The 24,919-nt window shown below is 33.8% G+C and overlaps 1 protein-coding gene across 1 annotated transcript in view; it reads left to right on the top strand.

Annotated features, from left to right (window-relative positions):
* The first annotated feature begins 1,384 nt into the window (after positions 1-1,384).
* The window catches only part of LOC129277501 (collagen alpha-1(I) chain-like), a 51,679-nt gene continuing 28,144 nt past the window's right edge, over positions 1,385-24,919 (top strand). The window contains exons 1-28 of the mRNA XM_064110050.1: positions 1,385-1,443; positions 2,750-2,841; positions 5,096-5,700; positions 6,694-6,747; positions 7,759-7,812; positions 8,588-8,641; positions 9,468-9,521; positions 11,468-11,521; positions 11,683-11,736; positions 12,303-12,347; positions 12,947-13,000; positions 13,569-13,613; positions 14,023-14,076; positions 14,256-14,300; positions 14,725-14,778; positions 15,161-15,205; positions 15,651-15,704; positions 16,578-16,622; positions 17,990-18,043; positions 19,419-19,472; positions 20,031-20,084; positions 20,427-20,480; positions 21,121-21,174; positions 21,880-21,924; positions 22,332-22,385; positions 23,082-23,126; positions 23,544-23,597; positions 24,318-24,371. Of these exons, the coding sequence (XP_063966120.1) occupies positions 1,385-1,443; positions 2,750-2,841; positions 5,096-5,700; positions 6,694-6,747; positions 7,759-7,812; positions 8,588-8,641; positions 9,468-9,521; positions 11,468-11,521; positions 11,683-11,736; positions 12,303-12,347; positions 12,947-13,000; positions 13,569-13,613; positions 14,023-14,076; positions 14,256-14,300; positions 14,725-14,778; positions 15,161-15,205; positions 15,651-15,704; positions 16,578-16,622; positions 17,990-18,043; positions 19,419-19,472; positions 20,031-20,084; positions 20,427-20,480; positions 21,121-21,174; positions 21,880-21,924; positions 22,332-22,385; positions 23,082-23,126; positions 23,544-23,597; positions 24,318-24,371 (2,043 nt within the window). The remainder of the gene's footprint in view (positions 1,444-2,749; positions 2,842-5,095; positions 5,701-6,693; positions 6,748-7,758; positions 7,813-8,587; positions 8,642-9,467; positions 9,522-11,467; positions 11,522-11,682; positions 11,737-12,302; positions 12,348-12,946; positions 13,001-13,568; positions 13,614-14,022; positions 14,077-14,255; positions 14,301-14,724; positions 14,779-15,160; positions 15,206-15,650; positions 15,705-16,577; positions 16,623-17,989; positions 18,044-19,418; positions 19,473-20,030; positions 20,085-20,426; positions 20,481-21,120; positions 21,175-21,879; positions 21,925-22,331; positions 22,386-23,081; positions 23,127-23,543; positions 23,598-24,317; positions 24,372-24,919) is intronic.

Raw genomic sequence — 24,919 nt, forward strand, 5'->3', positions numbered from 1 at the left:
TTTCGCTACATGGGCGATAAGTTGCGAAAATTATATATAGGCGAAGTAGCCCTGGGACTGCAAAGTTGGGTTTAGTGCTAAAAGTAAGAGGCTCATTAGTACTGAGCAGCAAGAAACAGTGTGGGGAGTGGTGCATTGTCTTTCTGAAAGTACCCAGTGAAAGTACCGAGGTCTGTGATGACCTTACGTCAGGTCAAATCAGAGGTTACTGACCATTTTGACCTCACAGTTGTTACTTTTCATATGTGAATGTACTACCACTTTTAGTTCATTGTGCTTTCATATGTCATTGATGAAGAAGGTTTAACTACTCTGATTATCTGTTATATCCAAAACGAGTAGATTACAGAGATAATTATCTATTCGTTATCTGATTATCTTATATTAAATAATTGCATTGTTTCACAAGTATTATATGCAGTACTTCATCGGTGTTTGTAATCGTAGAATGATGTCAATCACATATGGTGTAAATACTGATATTCATAATGATATTGAAATGATGTCACTAGTGATAATAATACTAAAATATTATTGATAAGATTGACAAAATTTATAACGCTACAATAACAATAAAGACAATGCTAATAATGATGATTTTTTTTAATGTAAATAGCGCACACCTAGATACCAAGAATGCGTATAGCATTTCCATTTCTTTCCATATTTGAATGAAGGATAAAATAGCATCGACAAAAATGCCTTGCTCACGGGCATAGGTGCCGCGGCCGGGGATCGAACACCGGACTTTCCATGTACAGTCAGGCGCCTTGGACCAATCGGCCACGGCATCGCCACATGATAGTAATAACGATAGTGGAGTCGCTTTTCGTTCTGAAGAAGCCTCTCTTTAAAAAAAAAAATTACATGCGAATAAAAGACGATCCCTGCGAACGCGAAAATGCACGAATGTTGGACCTTGTAATTCTTGGCATTCGCAACCTAGCAAAACCTTCGCAAAACGTTCGTGTACCCTGTGAAAACGGCGCTTTTGATGCTTGTAATTTCACAAACATGCACACACACCCACATACACATCCTCGATCACACACACACATTCACCCCAGCTTACACTCGTGCGCGCAAGCCCGCACCCACATAATAATTATGTAGACCTAAAGGCATAATAATGATGATACGCCCCAGACATATACGCACTTTTCATACAATTTCGAGAAATTTGAAAAATTCAGGAAATATTGCCTGGATCTTAGCCTCATCATATTCATAATTTATAAAAATAAACGTAAAAAAATCAATGGTACACTTTTAATATCTTAATGAGATATGAACATGATGGGTGTATAAATTCAATACATTTGACATCATATTGGACATGATTGTCGCAAAACACAGACATTCGTATAGGCCTAATCATTAAATTATGGTTAAATTATTCAAACCAAAGCTGATGAGCAATGGAGAGCATTATAGACACAGTTGGTGAATAGTCTTGGTCTTTAGGGGATACCGGGTACCACATGGAAATCACCTCTGTAAACATGAACTCTGTGATTTGTCCAAACATACCGCGACCCCTTCCGTCACCACTTTACGTCACCCTGGGGAAATCGCTTCAAAATATTGAAAGTAATGGGAAGTAAATAGCCCAGGGGCAAAGCCTGGCGGTGTTGAGGTCATTGCAAACCAAGAAAGTTCAAAATCAATTTCTCATATGATGGTGAATTTGTCCCGAGGAACGTATTGCAAGAAGGGAAAATGTGTATGTTGTAATTAGGATACGACCAGGATTCTAGCCTTTGTTATTGTTACGCTACATATATATGCGAAGTGGAGTATTATTTTGTCAGATCTGCGAACTTTCTTTTACTGGCGTACAAATGGGGGGGGGGGGCTAAGATGGAAATAAAATGAAAGGAATAAGGGTGGAATATAATAACATTTTCTAAAAAGTTTATCAAATTTTTATCAGGACATTTTAATTTCGTACGTATTGGAAATATTTTTTTTTCGCGCGACCGCTTCGCTCGCATGCAGCTTTTTAGAAATTTTGCTACAGTAGTAGTACATTCCTTATGTTATTCTGAGAGTAAGCCTGTGTTAATACTTATGAATTTAAAAAGAAAAAAGGTTAAAATATAATTTATCAAAGTGAGCTGCCTGCACTTCCAGTGTGAGTTCTTAATCGATCATATTACATGGAAATCATGTTGTGAATTTGTACGAGATACGATTTATGTGTCTGGAATTCGAGTTTCGGATCTCCCTTCGCGAAGGTATCATAAATATATCAATGTATATTTGGTTAAAGGATACGAACAAGATTGACAAATGTGTTATACCTGTTTGCATCTGTCTACAATCCATATATTAAAGTATATGTGTGGAATAATTAACATTGTTAGGGAATAAGACAGAAGGATATCATGTGATCGGCTCCCTTATTTTCTTACTCCGCTTGACGTGTTATAAGTAGTACCTTATTTTCAATCAAAATGAAACTTTTTAATATCACATTCCCGTCACTGTCACATTCTTTTCTTCCTATTCTCATGAAGTAATCAGTATTTTGATTTAGGTTTGTTTGTTTTTAAAATCCGAATCTACTATTGTGGGTGGACGCGGTCTTTGCTTGCTTAACCTGTCATATTTGAATGCACGAAACAACTCAAATTAATTTCAATAGAAAGAATGTGTCCATAGCTAATCAAGCTATGCAGTTAGTAAACAAAAATGTAAATTAACATTGTAGCTGATTATTCTTTATTTCCTCACCTTTCTTGCACAGGTTTCCGTGGTTGACATGTGGCTTAGTTTTCCTACTAGTACTTATAAGACAAGTTCACCTTTCTGCAATATATCCCACTAATACATCAAAATGTGAGTATTACATCTTTGTTGCCTTCCTTTGTTGGTGAATATCAACCATTTAGAATACTAATTTATAAGACAAAGAATTAGAAACTGACCTTGTGACATGAATCTATTCATGTCACGTAAAGTGTATTGTACTGCGCTATGTAACTAAGACTCCTTATATGCTTGTTAATACTAGTAACGAAATACTTCAAACTGGAGTTTCATTTGTTTCTTTGTATAAAGAATTCAACTGCAATAATGGATGTTAAGCTTTTTTGTGAGGGGCATACATGTTGTGAACAAAAATAAATAATCTAATTTAATAATAATAACTTAAAAAGACGATGATAAAAAACAATGATGAAGAAATAATGAAGAAAAGAAGAAATAAAATATCATCTTTCGGCATAAAAATACATGTATATATATTTGGCCACCTTACTAGAAGAAAAATGCACTGCAATCAATTAAAAAAAAATTTAAATTCATTTTAATATTCTTTGTCATATTTGTTAGGTCGATGTAGGTAATCAGCTTTCTGTTTTATAAGGAAAAAATGTGGTAACTTCACTATCGTGGTAATGTAAACCTTGATTTTGATTGGCTGTTGAATCCTGTTTCCATACTTGTTTCCATAATAGCAAAGTTTCCATAATTTCCTCTTTTTATGAAATCGGCCCCAGAGCTCATATATTCAATATTTACTTCAACGGGTTTCAAGACCAAATCTCTCTTAATTATCCTTTACCCTGGCAAAAGTTGTAGTAAATGATTATTTGGAAAGCGAGAAAATTGAGTCATTAGAATTCCTTGAAGTTAACTGTTTGGGCCATGGAGCTATATATGTCCATGTTGAGATCATGATAGAAACAGCAGTCAACAGGAACAATTTTGGGCATTTGTGTTAATGCATCGCGACTTTCCTACAATGCAATCTGTTTGGAGAAACCTCACTCGATGGAGAGTAAAATTGACCTTGCGACCAAACAGTTCAAAATTAAATTCAACCAGGCTGACGAATGTGTTAACTGACATGTACATCCGAAAGTTACCACTCATTTTGTTTTACCTGCGTTCCCAATCATTCAGTTCTGAGCTTTAAAGGTTACTGAACTAGCTCTATTCTAACCATTGTTTTTCCTGACAAAATGTGGATTACTCTGTTGTTGTTTTTTAAGGAGGCCTTTATACTTTCCTTAATCAGTTTTTTTTTATTAATAGTATGATATATGTTATCGTTTCAAGTGTCAGATTTAATGTTTAAAAAAAAAAATCAATTTTTTCTGTCTATCATAAGATATCATGCTCACAAAGTCCTTAATAAGATATCAATGCAAAATTGTTTTTCCCAGCGGGTGGAGGAGAAATGACGAGCATTTTGGTTTGTGTGTTTGTGTGTTGTGATCATATTTCACTGGTTATACCCATGTACTTCAAAACGATTTTTCAATGGATCATAGAGGCTTGAAGAAGATAATATATCTTGGAATGCGTTAACTTTTTAATTTGGATATAATTGTCATTTGTAGTCATAACCTGTATCATATGAACTATGTAGGCATATTACAGTACAGCAGCTTCTCGCACAAGATTCAAAGAAGCCAATCACTCAATTTTCACCAAATTCAAAGGGGAAACGAACCCATTTTCGCCCAAATTATCTCGATGAAACCTCTCCAAAAAAGTCACCCTTTAAACTAATGAGTGGTAGGCTAGTCAATCAGCAAAGCCGCGAGGGGTGAAACAAATTGCCAATCACGCCCCAGTAAATCTATTCGCCTAGGGAGATTCTCTTTTCGCCCCATAATCATACCCGCTAGATTTATTTTCATCGCGAAATCAAAACTTTCCTTACAAAGCGAGGGATGGGTATGATGCATTCGTCCGATGCAGACAAACACCCCTTTTGCATCATATTTCTGAATCATATTTTGTGAATTAGGTCAAACATCGTCTGGAATCTATACGAGTCATTCTGCTTTGGTCGCAAATGCGTTGTAGGAGCCGCGAGTGACAATTTATTTTATTCATTTCATTTTCTGTTTATATTTATGGAAATATAACTTGTCTTGTTCGTTTTCCCAAATCTAAACTTATTTTGTTTCGAATCTATGGGTCCTATTACCCCCAAACTCTCTTGACGCCTAAGTTATTTTCTCTCCAATTTCATAATTTGGATCATTTATAGTCGAATATGTCAGACGAGAATGATAACCAATTTTTGTCTGAGTCTGTCCTCTTCAAGTCAAGTTATAACCTTTTCTTTTCTGTTCAGATGAAGCAGCAGACAACCCCCACAATTATGAAACATTTACGGCGGTGCCTGAAGTCACAAAAAGTTCATCATCATCGCCGTCGACGGCGTCATCGTCCACAAGAGGGGAAGCTTTTACTACCATATCCCCTTCACCATCTACACGTTCATCAATATCAAGTACATCTTATGCCAATACAACAGAGTCATATTGGGAAGAGTTACCCACAGTCGAAGTGGAATTCACCACAGAACTCACATTTACTGAAACGGTAACAGAAATCGTAGTTGAGGAGGACGAAAGCTATGATATACGAACTCAAGCACCGTCTTCAGGCGGGTTAATACAGTATGCAGCTAGCAGTAATGTATCACATACTCAGGGTGTAGATAAAGGCAGGACTTTAAGAAATGGTAGTGGGTTAGATACGGAGAATGACTCCAACACTGAATCACGGAGGCTATCCATTCCAAAGGATAGCCCAGAGACGTTGATTGCACTCACTGAGGCGGCGTGGAGGCGGTTAGGGTTCACCAGGAAGGCCATGGATTCACCTCTAGGCGAGTTCTTCAAATACTATAGTGTATTCCCATACGCAGATGAGCAGGGATTCGAGAGAACATGGGTGAGTCAGGTGTCATCACCTTCAAAACGTTGTAGTAACAGACTCTTTTACTAGTAACTGTCAATTACTTGATTATCTCGCATTATTAGAGAATCCTTTTATAACATCGGAAATTTATTAGTTGAATTGTAAATTACGACTTTTCTGCACACTACTGCATAGTTAAATAACAGAAACAGCAAATAAATGTGGATCTTAATCTTTCTTCCTCTGTCTCTCTTTAAGAAAACAAGAACTGATCAGTTTTACTTTCTTATTTTTTAACTATGTTGATTGTAAGGATCACTATATGCCTCACGACTGAGAGCTAGTATTCAAACTTTTTTTGAAGCCGTGGAGTAGGGAACTGTTTAGTTCCCTACATCATAGATGTGCCTCCATGTAGGTCTCTCCATGCCTACATGGAGTAACATATTTGTGGCTAGCCAGGTACTGGTTTCCTTAATATCCATGCTAACAGTCTTAACTGACATGGAATGTTGGCTTAAAAATATTCATTCTATGTGCCTGAAATGACTTACAAAGTGAGGCATGTGACATTAACCAAGGATGGTTTAATTTTTATTGTCCGTTTTCTCCAGATTATCATGAATTACATTACAGGATGTATATTATAAATTTTTGACGAATCAGAAATGGTGTGGTCAATTAATAATCTCTTTAAAAGTGCATTGAAGATTTTGTGTCTATTTTAATGATGATAATGATAATAATGTGACCCTCCAACTAGGACTGCTCATAATGCTTTATCAGCCAAACAACATGCGTTACTCTAATTACCTATGTTTATTTCATATTAAGTTATCTACTGTTACACATTTATACCATCGACATACCTACCATCAACTAAAATTATTACCCGACTACAATCAAAGGTTTAATGTGATGTATCAGTACTTACTGGTCTAGCAGTAGAGATTCTTTGACATTATCATTTTGTGTAATAATCTATTTTCATGCCATCACACATCATTGTTTGTTAAAATAATTTAGATGATTCGCGGCGACCCAGGTCCAAGAGGTCATGCGGGGAGGAGAGGGCCAATGGTAAGTTTCGCTTAGGTTCCAACCCTGGTTTCACTGACAAATAAATGACAACAATCTTGCCTAGTCAATGTAATGAACTATGACGTCTACACTCTGGAGAGATTATAGCAAGGGCCAACCTCTCTCTTAATACAGTATATTGTACTGATTGTAAAATGTTTCAGTTACATTTTTTATTATATCATCTCCAAATTGGGTTACTAACACATTTCTGTTGCGGAAAGTAAAAGTGGGTGTTTTCGCCTTAAATATGTGGGCAGGGCGGAATGTCCCCAGAATAGTCAGTTCTGTTTGGTGGCATATCTGGTTTTATTAGAATTTATTATAATTTCAAGAATTCTAGTAAGAGTTGATGTTTTTTGGAAGTTTTACTCTAATGATAAGGTTAGCTTCCCATCCCTTTGAATGCAGTTACTTCCAGAATAAAGATTATTAAAAACGGCGGCAATTTCCTTGAGCTCGTAGAAATTATGTCGCATTACAGTTCTTTTAACAAAACATATAGAAGGATTAAAGTAAACTAATGGGACCACATATAAGATCTTTGAGATATCTTTTTTTTCTAACCTAAGTACAGATATATTTAACATTATCGCTTCATCTAAGGAAATCAAATTCTGTCTCGTGATATCTGTAATATGTCCTCATTCATGCAAATTAGCTCACTTTTCTCCGTTCTTTGTAGTATATATATTGCTTGGATACTTGCCCAGTAACTCTTGTATGGAGGACACAAAATTCTTGTGATATATGACTAGAAGATATTCATGTGAAGAAGAATCGAACATGCTTTAATTTCGTGAAGAAATGTTGTATTGATAGTATCAACTTTCTTCTCTTTTTTTTTGAAAAAAAAAACCTTTCCTAAACATTCAACTTTTTTGAGACCGGAGTTCCGCTTTTCACCAGATAGTATGGAACCTTAAATGTCCATCCCATCCTAACGGTGCCTAATCAAACATTTCCTTGCAGATATCTTATCTTGTTTCCATCTTTCTCCTTTCTCTACAGGGTAGCATGGGATTCTGGGGAAACAGGGGACCTCCGGGTGAAAAGGGGAGACAGGTAAGTAGCCTTGCTTTCCGTTCTCAATTAAAGATTTCATTTGCATTTTAGGGGCCATCGCAGTCACTTAAAATGACACATTCCTCTATCTTCATGTAGATAGGAGGCTCACTTTATTCTAAATCACAGATTTGGGGGATGATTATGAAGATTATTGAATATTTCCTTTCCATGCTATGCACGTGTCTAGACCTGCTATAGATTTTATTGTGATATTATCAGATTTTGTGTTTCAGATTAACAAAAGTGGAAAATACTCTTAGAAAATATGGATCTCTGTCCAAATGTGAATAACAAAGTATAAGACATTTCAATAAAAATCACTCATTGATGGTGGAGTAATTACTGATCAAAATAGATATGAGATATTCAAATGAAAATTATTATAGAGAGAAAAAATTAATTGAAAGAAAATCCGAAAGTTTATACAAAATAATACGTGTCGGGAATGGTTCACAGAAATAAAAAACCGTTTCAAACCTCAAAATGAAGCTAATTCTAAAATCGTAGGTTCTTGGTTCATTAGAAGACACCTCACAGTTATAATTGGAAATGATTTTTACTTAGATTAAAATCTCTTTGGTGTCGATTTGCATATCGTGCTTTTGAGCTTTTGTGTACTCCAATATCCTCTGAGGGAGGGCGCTATGAGATGATGACGTCAGATGCATAAGGTCTACATAATCTAGCCATATTACAATTATTGAATATTGTTGAATTAATGTTTTACTTTCATTGGATAATAAGATTATTACCATTAATGTTTTCTACCAAGGGTGCACCGGGACCTGAAGGGGATCCAGGAAGGAGGGGATATAGGGGCGAAGTGGTAGGTTTCAGTTCTTATACAGAGTGTTCATTTATTTAATGACCAATGAATGACTATCTTTATGATGACAGAGTTTTATTCAGAGGAGAATCTTTGATATGTGTTTTTTTCCCCCAATTGCAGATTATAGAATTATTTGATATAACAATTTTGAGTATATGAATACAAAAACGACCCAAGACCATCTGGTGACCAAATTGAGTTAATTATTCATACTGGAAAGAACACAGTAACCCACAGTATGTGCCACAGTGTGTTTACTGTGTGGAATACAATGTGAAATCACCTTCACACTGTTAAATGTGAGCATTCCAACAGCGTTAATCACATATTCATAGCGTCGGCCATGTAAACATGCTGTAAACTGTCACACTGTCAAGATGTCCACAGTGTAGCAATACCTTCACACTGGTGAATTTGAGCATTTAAACAGTGTGAATAATATTTTTACATAGTCTACTATGTGAACACACTGTGATCACACTGTGTTATTTCCAGCAGGGATGGGAAAGTGTTGCTTATAAGTGGCCCATCTTGTATGTAATTTCTATCTTGAAATTTCACCAAAAAGTTCCCGAGATGAATGAAAAAATAACAGAAATGAACCGAAATCTCCTTAAGACAAACCCCCAAATCATCTGGTTATCCTTGCTCTACTTAAAAGATGCTATCATAACTACAATGAACTGGGATCATTATTAGATATTTCATACTATATTTTACTACTTTTTTATAACTTACAAAGATGTATGTATGTTTTATCTCTGTTACAATGTAAGTATATTACAATAGGCTGATTGAATTCACTATACCTCCCATTCTTCAGGGTCTACCTGGTCAGAATGGTAACATTGGTCCTCAGGGATTTCCAGGCATAAAGGTAAGATATTCCCAGTCAGTACTTATTCTTACTTAATAATAATATCATATTCATTTCATTTCATGATGAGCTCAAAACGGCACTGGGTTTAGCGATAAGTCAAATGAGTTTGCCTTTTGGGCAATTCCATAAAATAATCAACCTTTTTGTACGTCCGACCACCATTTTTTTTTCAAGTTTTACTTCACTTCATAAACTGACCAAGTCATGGTCATTTGAGAGCATTAGAGACTGTCAAAAGAACAAGAAATCAGAGACAGAAAATTTCATGAAGGTCCCACATATAGGGGGTCGGAAGTACATATTTTATAGAATTGCACTTTTCAGTTAAATAAACAAATCAATAAAACCACAGTTTCATTTGTTTCACGAATTGGAATCACACATAGTTTGCATTGACGATAAAAATCTGTTTGATATGCTGAAATGTTAATCTTTGAGATAAGAAGACCCAATATGTGAAATTCTACTTTTAAATTCACATAGGATAGATGTTTTTTTCTTCACTGAGATACTTATTCAGAAAGTTTTTTTTTATAATTCTTGATTGACTGCTGATAGATTACATATTTAAGTAGTCAAAGAAGTGCAGTGTTTACCACCCTCCTCGGGTGGTTCCTGTAATAGGAACGTTGAGGAGTATCACCAAGAAGAAGATATGCATTTGATGCCGCTTTCTATACGTTGTTGGAACAAAATGTTGGATACACAGAAACTTATTGAGAACAGAGTATGTTTCCTTTGGGGTTTTAAAAATTGATTTCATTTGTAGTTCCGTCTTCGACACACATACAGGAAATTTGTTTTGATTGGATCACTGCGAGCAAAGTTAATTGTCTCCGAATGTGAAGTTTGTTTATCTCCTTTTTTATCCAAATTTATATCGAAGTTTACTTCCATAGCTTGGAATGTCTGTCTGCTGTGTGTGAATGTGATTCACTAATTGATGAAGGGGCAACTGCTGTGAGAATTGTGGTCAATATCCTATCAAGTGTGTCATTTAAACAGATTTACTATCAAGTGGATGTGTCATATTATTATGGGATATAAGAGGTGTCAGATATTTCTTCTTATGCATCATTTCTGTGCAATTGAGACTCAGAGAGGGGTATTGGCACATTTATAGATATTAGTATACAGATATTTAGATAAATCGATAGATGAATATATAAATAGATGGATACATAGTTACATTACATAGATAGATATATTTTTTATGACATGTTTTTATTGACTTCTCTCAAATCAAATATACGATAACAATATAAGTCTTATAAAGAAAATTCTACAATCATTTGAAACAAGTATTATCACAGAATTTTACAACTGTACAATGATCATTGAGAGTGAAAAATATAAAATGGTAATAAAGAAAATATAACTTGTCTCTGATACAGATTAAAATTCATTAGAGTCTAAAAAAGTTAAGAGAGAAAAATAAAAATAATACATTGATAGATAGATAGATGGATAGATAGATATGATGATCGATAGATGAATAATAAGATGGATAGAAATATGACTGATTATATGGATGAATGGGCTGCTAGGAGGGGATAGATATATTGATGAATAAAGAAATAATGTGATCAAGTACATGTACAACAGCTTTGGCAACTTTTGGGAATAGAGAACAATGATTGATGTAGCATTAATCAATGTTCCCCAGAGTTATATATGTATATATACTGTATAAATAAGGAAATGACACATACAGGGAATATACAATTCAGTAAACATGTTATTATTGACTCACACTATTCTTCTTCTGTCAACTCCATTTTAAACTGAACTTGACATCGATTTCTATTCTGTCTATTGTTAAAAAATGATAATGTTAGATTTTAAAATTCTATTATATATTGCTAAAAAAGATATTGAATTCATTTCATCGTGATGTTTGGTTATTGCTAATGTATTACTTTCTTTATTCCTCTTTTGTACAGGGTGAGAGGGGACATCCAGGAATACATGGCTACAGCCCAAAAGAAGGACCCAAAGTGAGTTTTCCTTCTTTTTTTTCTTTAAGGGCGAACATCTAGAAGTCAATTAAGAATTATTTGACTTTGCTGGGCCGCTTGAGTGATTATAGTTTATGATCCACCGCCATCTTATTTATTTTATTTTATTTTCAAATTTATTCATCTAATTTTCTTACTAGGGTCATGCAGGTCTCACCGGCCCACCTGGTCTGCCTGGTCCACCAGGGGAAAAGGTAAGTTATCATAAACAACATTCTTGAAGTTCATCCACCCACATAAGGTTGGTGGAAAATGTTTTAATTTGATTGTGAAGGAAGAATGATTGCAACCAGAGGACCTATGGCTTAACATTCTTTTCAAGAAACGTGGTGATAGGGATAATTGGCTTACCAAAGACCAGGAGCCCATCAACTTTATTTCGAATCCGGGTTTACCGGAAGACAAGCAGTTTCTCTACCAATTTAGCTATGCACCTCCCTCCTAATAAAAAAGGATGCCCCTTTAACGTTGTTTACACGTTTGGAGAGAAGTAACAGGGATTTTGAATATCTGTTCAGTCATCTCTCTTTATTGTAGTCTTTCGGTTTCCATATCTCTTCTGAATTTACATATATTTTATTTCTTTATTTTTAATTATATTTTTATTGTCATTTCTTATGTTGTTTTATAATAATTCTATGACAAGTATAGAAATAGAAGATTGCACACGAATATTTCTATTAACGATTATATTTCTTGTCTTACCTCCATTAATACGTATAATCTTCAATTCTTTCAATTTATTATGTTTATAATTTAGGGTAACATCGGGCCAAAAGGCGGTCGAGGGGAAAAGGGTGGTCCGGTAAGTATTGAAAAAAATGCAATGAAATTAATTAAATTACTAATTTTTCTTATAAACGGTGCGGAAATAAAAGTGTTTTGCAACGCTTATTAATTTGGGGGTCTGTATCATCTTAATGAATAAGCACATGTTCAAAATGATTTAATATAATTGTAGTAAATTAAATACGGTTTAAATATTCATGGATGATTCTCTTTATGTGCTACTATTTCAAGTAGGCGAACATTCCCAAAAATAATTTCAGGCATTTTGTTAGCTACATATTTAATAAATAGTTATGCCTTTGTAAAGTGATTAGAATGTCTGAAATCTCGTGCTGAAAATAATGTAATCTTGATTTTCAGACACAACGTAAATAAAAAATGATTAAAATAAGATTTATAAAATCAATCACACATATAATACATATCAATGTTCCTGTCTTAAATACCCAAATCGCCAATGTGATTTTTGCCAATTTTGTTATTCCTGGGAATGGTCATATTAGTTCATTTCACAAGAAATACGTTGGATGTAATGTGGATCCTTGGAGTCATTGATATTGACTACTAAGTTTAAGCAATATGTAATTATTATTGATGTGATGTTATTATTTCAAGGGATTACGAGGTCAAACAGGCCCTCCAGGACCCCAAGGTGTTGAAGGAATACAGGTAAGAAACTCGCTCCAATACTTAGTAGATTTAAATTGATTGCTTTCATCTATTTAAATGCTCTTTTTAAAAACGGTCATGATTATAACATGCACAAAACATGCACATCATAGCAAGTACCATAGTTAACTTGCTCAACATTTGAATTGTGTGGTAACAGCCAAGAAAAAAACTGTCCATCTTTTAATGTCAAATGCAAAGCAGCAACATGGTCCTTCTCCTACCCCCTTAAAAAGGTAAATAAATAATTGAAAAATTGAATTAAATTTAAGATAAGTAAAATAAATAAATTGTAAACCAGGTTTATTTTATCTTTCAATTTGATTTATAATAATAGTTGAAAAATATTATCGAACTATAAAAAATTGAAAAATAGAATCAAACCCTTTACGTCAAAAACTAAAGCAGAAAATAAAAATAAGTAGTAAATAAGTAGTAAATTCAAATAAACTCGCTGGGCTTCTGTGGAAGCCCGTCGCACGCAAAGGGTTAAATTATAAACCAGGTTTCTTTTATTTTTTAATTATTATTATTTAATTAATTGTTAACATGTTTTATTTCATTTCAGGGTATTCCGGGAGTCAAGGGATCCATAGGTCCTAGAGGACTGCCGGTAAGATTTTTTTTAAATGGCCCAAATTTTTAGTTGATATTAGACTGTATATAGGATTGTATTGACATTTGTAAGATAATATGTGCTACAAAATGCAAGACCTAATCTATCATTCCTGTCAAGACCAATCAAAGTCATTTAAGGTGGCAGCAGTGGGATAAATCATTGAAACTGACTTTTGCACTTTGATTTTGGTTGGAAGTCATTCCTTATGATAAATCAATATTGTATCGAATCTGCTGACTTAACAATATCCAATGATTATGTAGTAGTAAATTGATGTGAATTCACTCTCATATTGTCCACAATCTTGACCATTTATAATAAGATTACTTCCTACTTCATGCAAAGCATACTGTTGTACGCTTTCCCCCATGAATTAATAAATCTTGTTCATATTTTTTTACAGGGAGACAAGGGATCAGCTGGACCACTTGGGCCACCTGGTGAGATTGGAAGTGATGTAAGAATACAATACCACTCATTCTATTTGATCTGTAGTGAAATTTTCAGTAATTCAAACCAGTTTTACAATATTGCGAGTTTGTTAAAATCTTATAATCATCATATTCATTTGTTTCTAATTATATTTTATGATAATAATTTTAGAATATTAACTGCTAAATCATTATTTTCTTTCAGGGATTGATGGGACCAGCAGGTTTACCTGGACAACGAGGCTTTCAGGTATGTATTTTAATTAAAATTTGTCCAGAGGTAGATTGATATATTGAATGAATTATTTACTTTTCTATGAACATATAGTAGCATTTAGGTAACAAGCTATGGTTTTGAAAAGATTTCCATTTATTTCACCTCAACTATACTAGTCCATTATTTTGAAATCATTGTATCACTTCGAGGGTTTTGTTTTTCAAAGAATGTACTGTTAAGTAATCACTTTATTAACTTTATTCGTCATTGATGATGTATCATAATACCAGAAATAAGAAACTTCAACAAATAATCTGAACTGTTCACTCCTCGAAAAAAAAAGCGAATGTAATTTCCTCTAACCTACTATGTTACCAAAACATTTTAACAGCAACTATCAAGGGGGTTTATAGTGTTATTCTTTGACATTTAACATGCAAATTGTTACTCTTTTCAGGGTTATCCTGGAAGTCGAGGATCGCCAGGTAAACTCGGACTTGATGGCCAGCCGGTAAATATAATTTGAATGAATTGTAGTATTTATGGTATATTTTTCTGTTTTTTGCATCATTTGTGATTTCATTAAAAATTTTACCTACTACAGTAAAATAATTAAATGTGGTATTTTGTCATCAATTTCAAAAAGTTAAACCCTTTTCACTCTGCCTGAAAATTATGAAGTATTGAAATCATAACTTTGGGTTTGTTTTGGTTTGGATATTTTTTTCTTGTACCGAGGGGTTGATATTTGGATTGCAGAGATCCTGGAAAACTTTGCTTAAAAATCTAGCTATTATGACTTTATGTAAAATTAGATATTGTATAAAAGTAAAGAATATTTTGGCATTGTCCATGATGCAAGCTTTGATCATTTGACTATTATTTATTTACAGGGTATGAACGGCCTTCCGGGTATTGTAGGAACACAAGGTGAAGATGTAAGTATGCAATATTAATCAACTAAATGATGTGATATTATTTAGCTATTTTATTTGCATAAAGCCCTTCGACCGATAAATTTTCTAATGAAATATGTAAGTAAGATTATTAACGATGTACATGCTATAACTATTGCTGGCTTGAGAGGACGGTTATTTTGCTGCAATTTGTTAGGCCATTTTTTTATCATTCCTTAAACCTCCTTAGAATAGAAAGAAATGTTTCAGATTTCTGAAGAGTCATCTATTTATTGATTGTATTCAATATTTCCAGTTTAAATCATGAGATCACATAAGTTGTGATTTCAGTATTCATTTTAACCAGCATATTTGATTTAGAAAATTAGTGCTATTTCGAGTGAGCTATTATTTGGTTTTAGTTAGGTAAAGAACAGGTTATGATGCCTTGGTTTTTCAGTATGTCATTATTTTGTCTTTATTACAGGGTGCCCCAGGTCATAAGGGAGAGAGAGGTCCAATGGGCCACCAAGGACCTAAGGTAATATCAGTCATCCAAATAAAATGTCTCTTATAAATAATGGGCCTGTATGGGGTGAGGTTCCCTCTTTAAAGAAAGAAGTGGGTCAATATGTTGTCTAACTACAATTTGAATTAAATATCTACAGTAAAGTTGCTAGTTAGTGCAGGGAATCTGTCTTGTGGTCAGATGTATTTGATTCCTTCAGTAAATATTGATTATATTGATAATAATATTGATAATGATTTTCTTGATATAAATAATTAACGAGTGAGGCAAGAAAAATGTGATCCAAAATAAGTGGGCAAGCTCCACTGGTAATGGAAAAAACGAGCCCATGTTTTGACGTCTGTCTTATGAAGATTTGTCATTGATTCGAATTGATCCCAAATTTAGATTGATCTAAATTCTCAATTTTGATCAATCTTGATTTGTGTTTTATTTTATATTATTAGCAAATCTTTGAGAGACAGGGTCGTGATATATTTAGCTGTTTGGTGCATCATCAGATGTGTATGTCTTGTATGACAATAATTTCATCATTAAATTAATTTTCTATCAGATTTCGTCACATAAAAGCTTTCTCCTCACATTTGTTTATCCATTTATATATGTAAATTAATTGTTTCGCTTTCATATTAAATATTAAAACAATACACCATACTATTGATATAGCAAAGTGGAGTGAAATTGAAATTTACTTTATAATATTTCTAAACAGAGTATTTAAAATATCCTGTAACTTTTTTTAATTGTATTAATATATCATGTTGTTGCAAGTTAAATGTGGATTTTATACTCTTTATATTTTGTTGTATGATATAAACAGTGATATATGCGTAAATCGTGAATCAGAATGTCTTTAATGTTTTTTTCTGTTTTCACTCTGATCAGGGACAACCCGGTGACTATGGACTACAGGGGTCAAAAGGTGAAAAGGTGACACGTGATTTAATGCATTGTTATACACCACTCCTATTGTTAAATGACATTTTGCTGATTACATATTTGTCAGTTGTTTATTCTAAATTATTTGTTATATATATATATATTTTGTAAATTCAAGTTTTTTCTTTAGAAAAGAGCTCGGCAATATAGACCTATTCCCATATTTTGTAATGTTTGAATTATCAAATTGTGTATGATTATCTAAAAAAAAAAGGAAGCCACTGAATGTGAGCTTGTAATAAGAACTTGATTGATTAATTTATATGATATTATATCATTCGTATATTCTATTTAAATCATGATAATTGATGCACTTGCTATTTTGTCTTCAATGTGATGAATGGTATAGAATAGTCAGCCATACCTTTGCTAGGAAGAATTCTGATCATCGCGTAACGAACACCATTCAAGCTTGCCCTGCACAGTATCAATCTTGATTTTAGTCCATCTTGGTAACATTCCTATTAACACTATACTTGCTTATTAGGAATACAAGTGTGAAAATGACCAAGCTGGCACCTCATGCAAATTCTCATTATGCCAATATTGCGGATCCATTTACACCTTATGCCATGGGGAAAGGACATCATGTGGAGATCACAGGCCGCAAAATAAATTACTGTTTAATGAGAAACATACTTCCAGAATGTTCGATTTATAATATTTAGTACTATCATTTGCATCTTTACACTTTTTACAGATAAAATATAAACAAAATGTCAATCCTTTCAACTCAAGCGACATGATTAATTTCGATACATCATCTTACATAATCTAATATTGTTTGTATATACTTGTTGTAGAGTCAAAGTCAATAATTGATCTGGTCAATATATGAATAATTAAGAACTTTTTTGTGTAGAAGTGCTTAGGACATAATAAAAAGTGTCGTCTTGAGCTTAGAATAGCAGACAATAGAAAAATAAACCAAGTGTTTTACTATTCATGTGTATTTGCACATTTATATATATAAAAAAAGTTTCTTGTTCATGTATTGAATCAGCTTCATGCTACAGAGAAAAATCTAAATCTACAACACTACAACAATATTAAAAGACCAATGGTCATTTGTGAGGTTACAGTTGTTATGTCCCCTCTTTGGGAATAATACCCCGCCGAATTTGAACATGAAGGGATCTTTTTAATTTGCTATAATTTGCAAAGCAACTCCTAGCATTTATCTGGCTATATGGTTGTGCGCATGTGCAAGACAAAGATAGCTATTCTGACCAAGGGGATTACAAGTTTTTGTTGCCAATTAACTGTGTCATAGAAGTTGCGTTTTATATAATTATGTTTTTATGAGGTTTTTGAAGGAATAACCTAACGTCTTGTTGGTTTTTGGTGATCTTTGTCAGGGCAGTCGTGGCAGAAGGGGATCCCAGGGGGACAAAGGAGATCGTGGACCACCGGTAGGTATTCTAATGATGATTCAATTTGGCTATTAATAAATAGTGGTATTATACATTTAGTTGTAAAATGAACGTTATCAGAACACAGTAGCAAGCAAATCTACCGCCAAACATATATTTTGGCTCCCCTTGTAATTTTAGCTTCCTTTTACCAATTTCAATCGTGTGCCAGATTTAAAGGCCAGCTAGATAAACAGATTTATTAGTATGACCTTTAACTGTCCTGGAAAATCTAATTTATTTAATATACCTCTATTTCAGCCTAGAATTAACCCAGTAAGTGGATAATTTACAAATATAAGAATACAACAAGCAACTGGTTACTTTTCCTCTAGTAGGCAGTACCTATAGGTGTCAGACCATTGCTTCTTGTAGGGCGAGACGGTAGTTTCCTGTGAGGAATTCTAAGAAAGACCCCTGCTGAGTGTAATAAGGACACCATAAATTGGAAAGTCTGTAAGAGTTTAACAATTTTGTGGTTTCTACTCCAGCCCAAACACATGTGGATCACGAGGAGCACCCGGTGGTTGAAATTGATGAATATACAGCATGATGGTATCAGATTTCATCCAAATTGAGTTGTTCCCTCCCACCATTCTCAGCTAATCTTAACTCTTTGTCTCATACATTGCCCATTCAATTTTGAGGAATGTCTGTGGCTGTGAAATGGAGGGTTAGAAGTTCATGTTTAAGTAGGACGTTCGTTCAGCATTCGAGTATTCTTACGTGATGCAGTCTGTTTCAAATTAAGGAACTTTGGGATGTTGGTAAAGTTTAGGATTACTTAAAGGGAGGAGAATCTTCTAGACCCCCTGCAGTTTGTTTTGGACACCATATCCATGTCTTAACTTCAATAACAAATTTCTTGAAATTCAGAAAAAAATTAAATGATCAAGCAACAGAGTAGTGCAGAGATGCATCATATTTGAAAAGTGTATTCATTGATGGGTATGATAATGTGAAATGTGTTAAACATAAGTTTGTAAATATGTGAAGTACATGTAAACTTACTTATTTCATTGATTCATTGGGCATTTACAAAACGGGTTGTAAAGCTACACATGACCTTACACACAATATCACACACTATGTATAAGGTCTTTGTGAGCCCAAAGACTTTTCTTGATCGTGGTAATCTACTATCACATCGTACCATAAATCTAGCAAATAATAAGTTGCATGAACAGTGGATGGTATGATTAATAGCATATTCAACTTGTCTTTGGGTAACATGATGTGACACTTTCATGGATTGCCATTTTCCAGTCTTTCTTGAAGTCTGGAGTAAGTAATGAACAGTGAACATCTTTATAGTGCAGTCCCATGTAGTCCTAAGCATAGTTATCATGATTTCATTTTTATATTTTAACCATAGGGTGACCTTGGAAGGCCAGGAGCTGTTGGAGAAACTGGAGATGATGGAGTAGCCGTAAGTTTACATATCAACATCATCTTAACAATACCACTTTCATCATCGTCATCATTTTCATCATTATCAAACAAAGATGCATTAGGCGACCATGCCTTTATAAGTGCCGCACCCAGAATCTGGAATAGTCTCCCTTCTTTAATTTGTTTAAAACCAAACTCAAAGCTTACATTTTCAACAAGGGTGTTGTCAATAAATAAGATACTTTTGTCTGTACAGTTGTATTAATGTATTTCACAGAGATACATCACAATTTTTTAATGATATTATACTTATAATCATATATTACTATTGGCATTTTTTACTCTCATAATAACTTTATTGGATATCATCGTTAAGAACTGTCATGATGCAAATATACACATTCACTCTCAAGGTAAACTGTGAATTCCAACATCTTTCCATGTAAATTCTGTTTCATACAAAGGGTCCTGTCCTGTATTATTACATATTGTAAATTCATATCATAACAAGGAAATGCCCCAAATCTATTTTGTGTCGGTAGTTTTCAATTCTTTCCACAATCAGTCAGACAATGTCTTTATTATCACATACCAGGGAGAAGATGGTGATGATGGAACACCAGGACGAAAGGGTGATCATGGACCAAGGGTAAGTTTACCAGGGACCAAGTTGAACATGTGAAATCGAGTTAATTGTTGCGCCCTCCTCTCTGATGAACGTTTATGGGATTTCATGTGATGGAACATCATACAATTTTTTTTAAATATTATCACACTTTATTACGATGCTCAATATTTTAGGTATATGTCGAATGATACAGATAAATCTGTGAATACTGATTGTAATTGCCAGTTATGCTGCAGAATCTCAGCAAATTTCCTTATGAGGTCATTCTACATGAATAGAATCCTAGACATCAAATGAAGATGCTGTTATATACTAATATGTTTTCTCTTCTCTAAACTCCAATATCATTCTTTTGTCTTTCAGGGACTTATCGGAGAAGCCGGTGTGAAGGGTCCCCCTGGTCCACCAGGATCAAAGGTATATGAATTTCTTTGAAATCCAAAATGTCTCCAATCTCCATGACTTTATAATTTCCATGATATACACACTCTGCTTCTTGGTGTTTTTCCCTAAAAAATGTACAAGTATTATATTTGATTGCATGATGATTTCCATCTTTAATAATTATTTGGCCGTTTTTCCACATCCTCCTCATTACAAAGTTAATGTTAAATTTAATCACTATTATTTGGTGGTCTGCTCGCTACCCCTGCAAAGTTCTCTAAAATAATGCTTGTAACTAAACTTTGGCCCTTTAACTATTGTTCCAAATTATACTTCTTTATAGAATATCACGTAGCAGAGATGCTTTGATACACAAATTATCTGTGTTTCATTGAAATTATCAGGATGATTACCAAAGGCATACTGTCATCATCAATTTAAAGAAGTGAATGCTGATTTTAGGTTTCAAACAGCTTCTTTTTATACACTAGTTATGTACCTTAATATTTGTATCCAATCAACAACTGTTCACCAGTGTGTAGAATGACAAATGCCGATTCTGTTTTCAAAGGGCTTATAGCATTGACATTGGATTAGAATCCCTGTCCTAATGGAGAGTCTAGTAAGGAACACTGTGACCATCGTATCATTGTCTTTTGTTCTTCTTATGTAGGGTCCTCGTGGTTCAAATGGACCAAGGGGTGAAATGGGACCAAAAGGGCAAACGGTAAGTCCAGATTTTAATCTCCATCAGAAGCACTGCTTCATTGTGAACAGACAAAACATCAGAAAGGCGATCAAATTCCGTCAAAAATCCATTGTGTGATCAAAACGTTCCCGAGCTACTGGCCTCCACCTGGGCTGAAAGTTTAAATGTTTAAATTAGATTAATTTCTATTTCTATTTTTTGGTTTTGTAACCAGATAGGCCTACGCATGTGCTCTTCCACAATGTATTCTTTAATTCTTCCTTACCTTTTGATTGTCACTATGGTATGGACATATACATGTAGAATAAGATTTGTGACATTACTACTACTTCGAAACAGGGAATTCATTCATTATTGGACATCATCCATGAACTCAGTGACCCTCTTTATTCAAAACTCTGAAATTATTGCTTCGAATTTGAAATATAAATGAACTTTAACAATGTTAGTTGTTTTGCAAATGTTTAAGCTATAATAACAATTACTCTCAAATAGTAATACACTAGCATACATGAATGGTATATTTATTATTACATTATTTATGAACATAACATTCTTTCTTTTCATTATATTTTTTACAAACCTATGTAATCATTTAATGTTCAAATGTCACATTGGGAGAAAACCAATTTGTACTTGAAGTTGAATTTTCATTTCATTTCTTTTCATTATTTGGGATCATTATGTGTATTTTACTTCATTTCTATGTATTATTCTATCTAGGGAGACCAAGGGCGACCTGGTGGCCAAGGTCATAGAGGAAGTCAGGTAAATGCTTGATGGGTTTAATGAACATTAATTTAGATGATATTTTTTATACTGTATATTTCACTTCACTTCAAGTATGTGCTATTTTCCCTCTGTATTTATAAATGCAACTTCATATGATTGCCAGATATTTTTCTTTTCAAATAAATGAAATAGATTGAAATATAATATAATGAACAGAAGATTATTAACTACTTTTTTTCGTTCTGATTCGATTCCTTTTTTTACTTCAAGCACAAAAGACGATTTTGATATTTATTGAATTCAACTAATTTTTATATCAAAATGAACGAATTCGATCACATACAGCTATCAAATAATCTACCGGTAATCATCATTTGAGGAAACTATTTCATAAAATACATTGCTATGCTCTCTATCTTGATGTAAACTTATTTATTTTGCAGGGTCCAAAAGGCAAAGATGGTAGACGAGGAAGGAAAGGGATGGAAGGCGACCAGGTAAAATATCTATATGCTTCCTTTATTTCCATATAACACTTATAGGACCCCATTGGAAATAAGCCACTCGGCTTTCATGGGTTATCCTGTCAGGGTATTTTTCTCACTTATTGTATATTATATCCTGTGATATTCTTGACTAATAAAATCAATCAGTCATCCACCCATGTCCAGTGGCGGACCGTGACCCGGAGGAGACTAAGCATTGGAGGGGCACAGCATTGTTCACAAACAATACAGTGCCCCTCCAATCATTGTCTCCTCCGGGTCACGGTCCGCCACTGCCCATTATGGTAAACATTGTTAGATTCACTGTGCAATGAAAATATTAAGAAAATTAATGTATACTTATACTACCCGGGATAAATAGGATTAATGAATCTGTATATTTACAGAGAGTCCTGTATTTGTATCACCATAATTAAACAATTAATGGAGAATGGGATATTCTCCTTCAATTTCGTACAAAGTTTATTAGTTATATTCACCTGAAATTCCTCACTCATATGCAGTCACCTCACCCTTTACAAATTCTTTCAGATCCAGGAGCTCCTTTAAAATTATAGTGAAGGGTAGTTATGTTTGTCAAGATTATATCTGAAATAATTATCGCTGATGCTAATAAATTTGTCATCAATGATGCAATTTATTTTCATTTTTCTTTTTTATATGATATGTCACCTATTTGTTATAAAGGGACGGAAAGGAGAGCAAGGGATTCCTGGATTACCCGGAGTTAAGGTAAGAAGTTCATTTTAAGCTTTATAGAATTCCTTTTTAGACTATTATATGAGGCTCTTTGGAACTTTTCAAACAAAAATACACAAATAGAGGCGAGAAGAGTAATGACAACGAGACAAATGATTATTTCATATTACATTGTTTTAATTTTATCATTTATTTATATGGGGATGGAGTAATACAACTTTTTAATGTGAGAATGTTAAAATTTATGTCAGTGCAAAGGCTTTCAGAGATTGATACATAAAAGGAGTGAATTTTAGGGGAGCATGGAATTGAGGAAGGCACAGGAAAGTGGTTTTTCTCTCAAATTTTTTACCAACTAAAAAAGGGAATCAATTGCCAGAAACAACACAAATATGAAAAAATGTATTACGCGTGAGTTATATTACACAGGACTTTTTTTTTCGCTTTTAGGGTGCTGTTGGTCCGCCAGGGAGAGTTGGAACTACTGGTCCGGTCGGCCCTGCCGTAAGTTAGTCAAAATATTATTAAAGAGAGTTGAAATCTGGCTCTACTTAAATAGATATTTTTGGTCTGTAGTAATTTTAAGTTTTCCCTTGTATTCTTGTTTGCTGTTGTAATTCTCACTATTTATGATTCCATGAATATCATAACCTTGTGTTTTGTATGGCTTTATTTACTATCTTGTCTCTTCTCCAAATGGACTTCACCATTTCATTAAAAAAATAATATTCTCGTGATTTATAGCAATGAGATATTGGTTTATTTCAATATTCTCTTTATATGGAAGAAAAACATATTTCATTGAAAGTATACTTGTTAACCCTGTATGTCTCCATTTTCAAAGTATTTTTCAATCGTCTTTGTTTTGATACGATATGGATTGTCATTACTAGGATTTTGTAGGCATGGTAGGGGCATTGTGGTATAGTGCTTAAGGTTCGTCTTTCAATATGAGGAACTTGGATTAAATTTCCAGCCATGGCATGTTTTCCTTCAGCAAGAAATTTTACCACATTGTGCTGCATTTAACCAAGGTGAGGTAAATGGGTACCGGCAGTAAGTTATTCCTCAAAAGCTGTGAGCATCAGAATCGGTAGACTAGCTTACCTTTACTGGGGTAATATTGGAGCGCCTTCAGCACCTTAAGCATCTTCGTTACCTTACAAGGTGGATATGTGTGTTATACATAACCTATATTATTATTCATTTTCTTTGTATTTTCAGGGAGACAGTGGTAAACCTGGCAGAAATGGTCCTCCAGGACTGAAAGGACATCAGGTTAGTTACAAGGTTCCACTTATTGGTGGACAGATGGGATGAGAGGACTTAGAAAAAACAAATAGAAGAAAAGGGCGAAATATGATGATATTTGTTTAATATTATGTCGAAATAGGTCATGGAATTAGATTGGCTCATTCAAAACTTTTTATGACATTACCTTCTTACATGTTGTGCCTTTCAATTTTTTGGCACATTATGCCACTGTTTCGACTTATTTTCAGTTCACAGGAGCTAACAATAAGAACACATTTGAATGCATATCACTTCTTTCTTTATATTTTCCATCTAAGAGGGAGAAGTATATATTGACTTTCTTTAGTTACCAGCATCGTTGGTATTCACTCAATCATTAAAGAAGTTATGAAAATTACGAAGGAGATTTGTAATGCAATAATGTAATAAATGAATGTGTAGCCAGTTTTCTTATATTAGAATTTCCATATTTCATTAATTTAACAAATCAGTGCAAGATGTTGAAGCAGTTGTGGAGATCAAGTTTATTTTTAGCCATGGGTACATACATGAATACATACCCATACATAATA

The sequence above is a fragment of the Lytechinus pictus genome, chromosome 15 (genome assembly GCF_037042905.1).
Source record: "Lytechinus pictus isolate F3 Inbred chromosome 15, Lp3.0, whole genome shotgun sequence".
In the NCBI taxonomy this organism is placed as follows: Eukaryota; Metazoa; Echinodermata; class Echinoidea; order Temnopleuroida; family Toxopneustidae; genus Lytechinus; species Lytechinus pictus.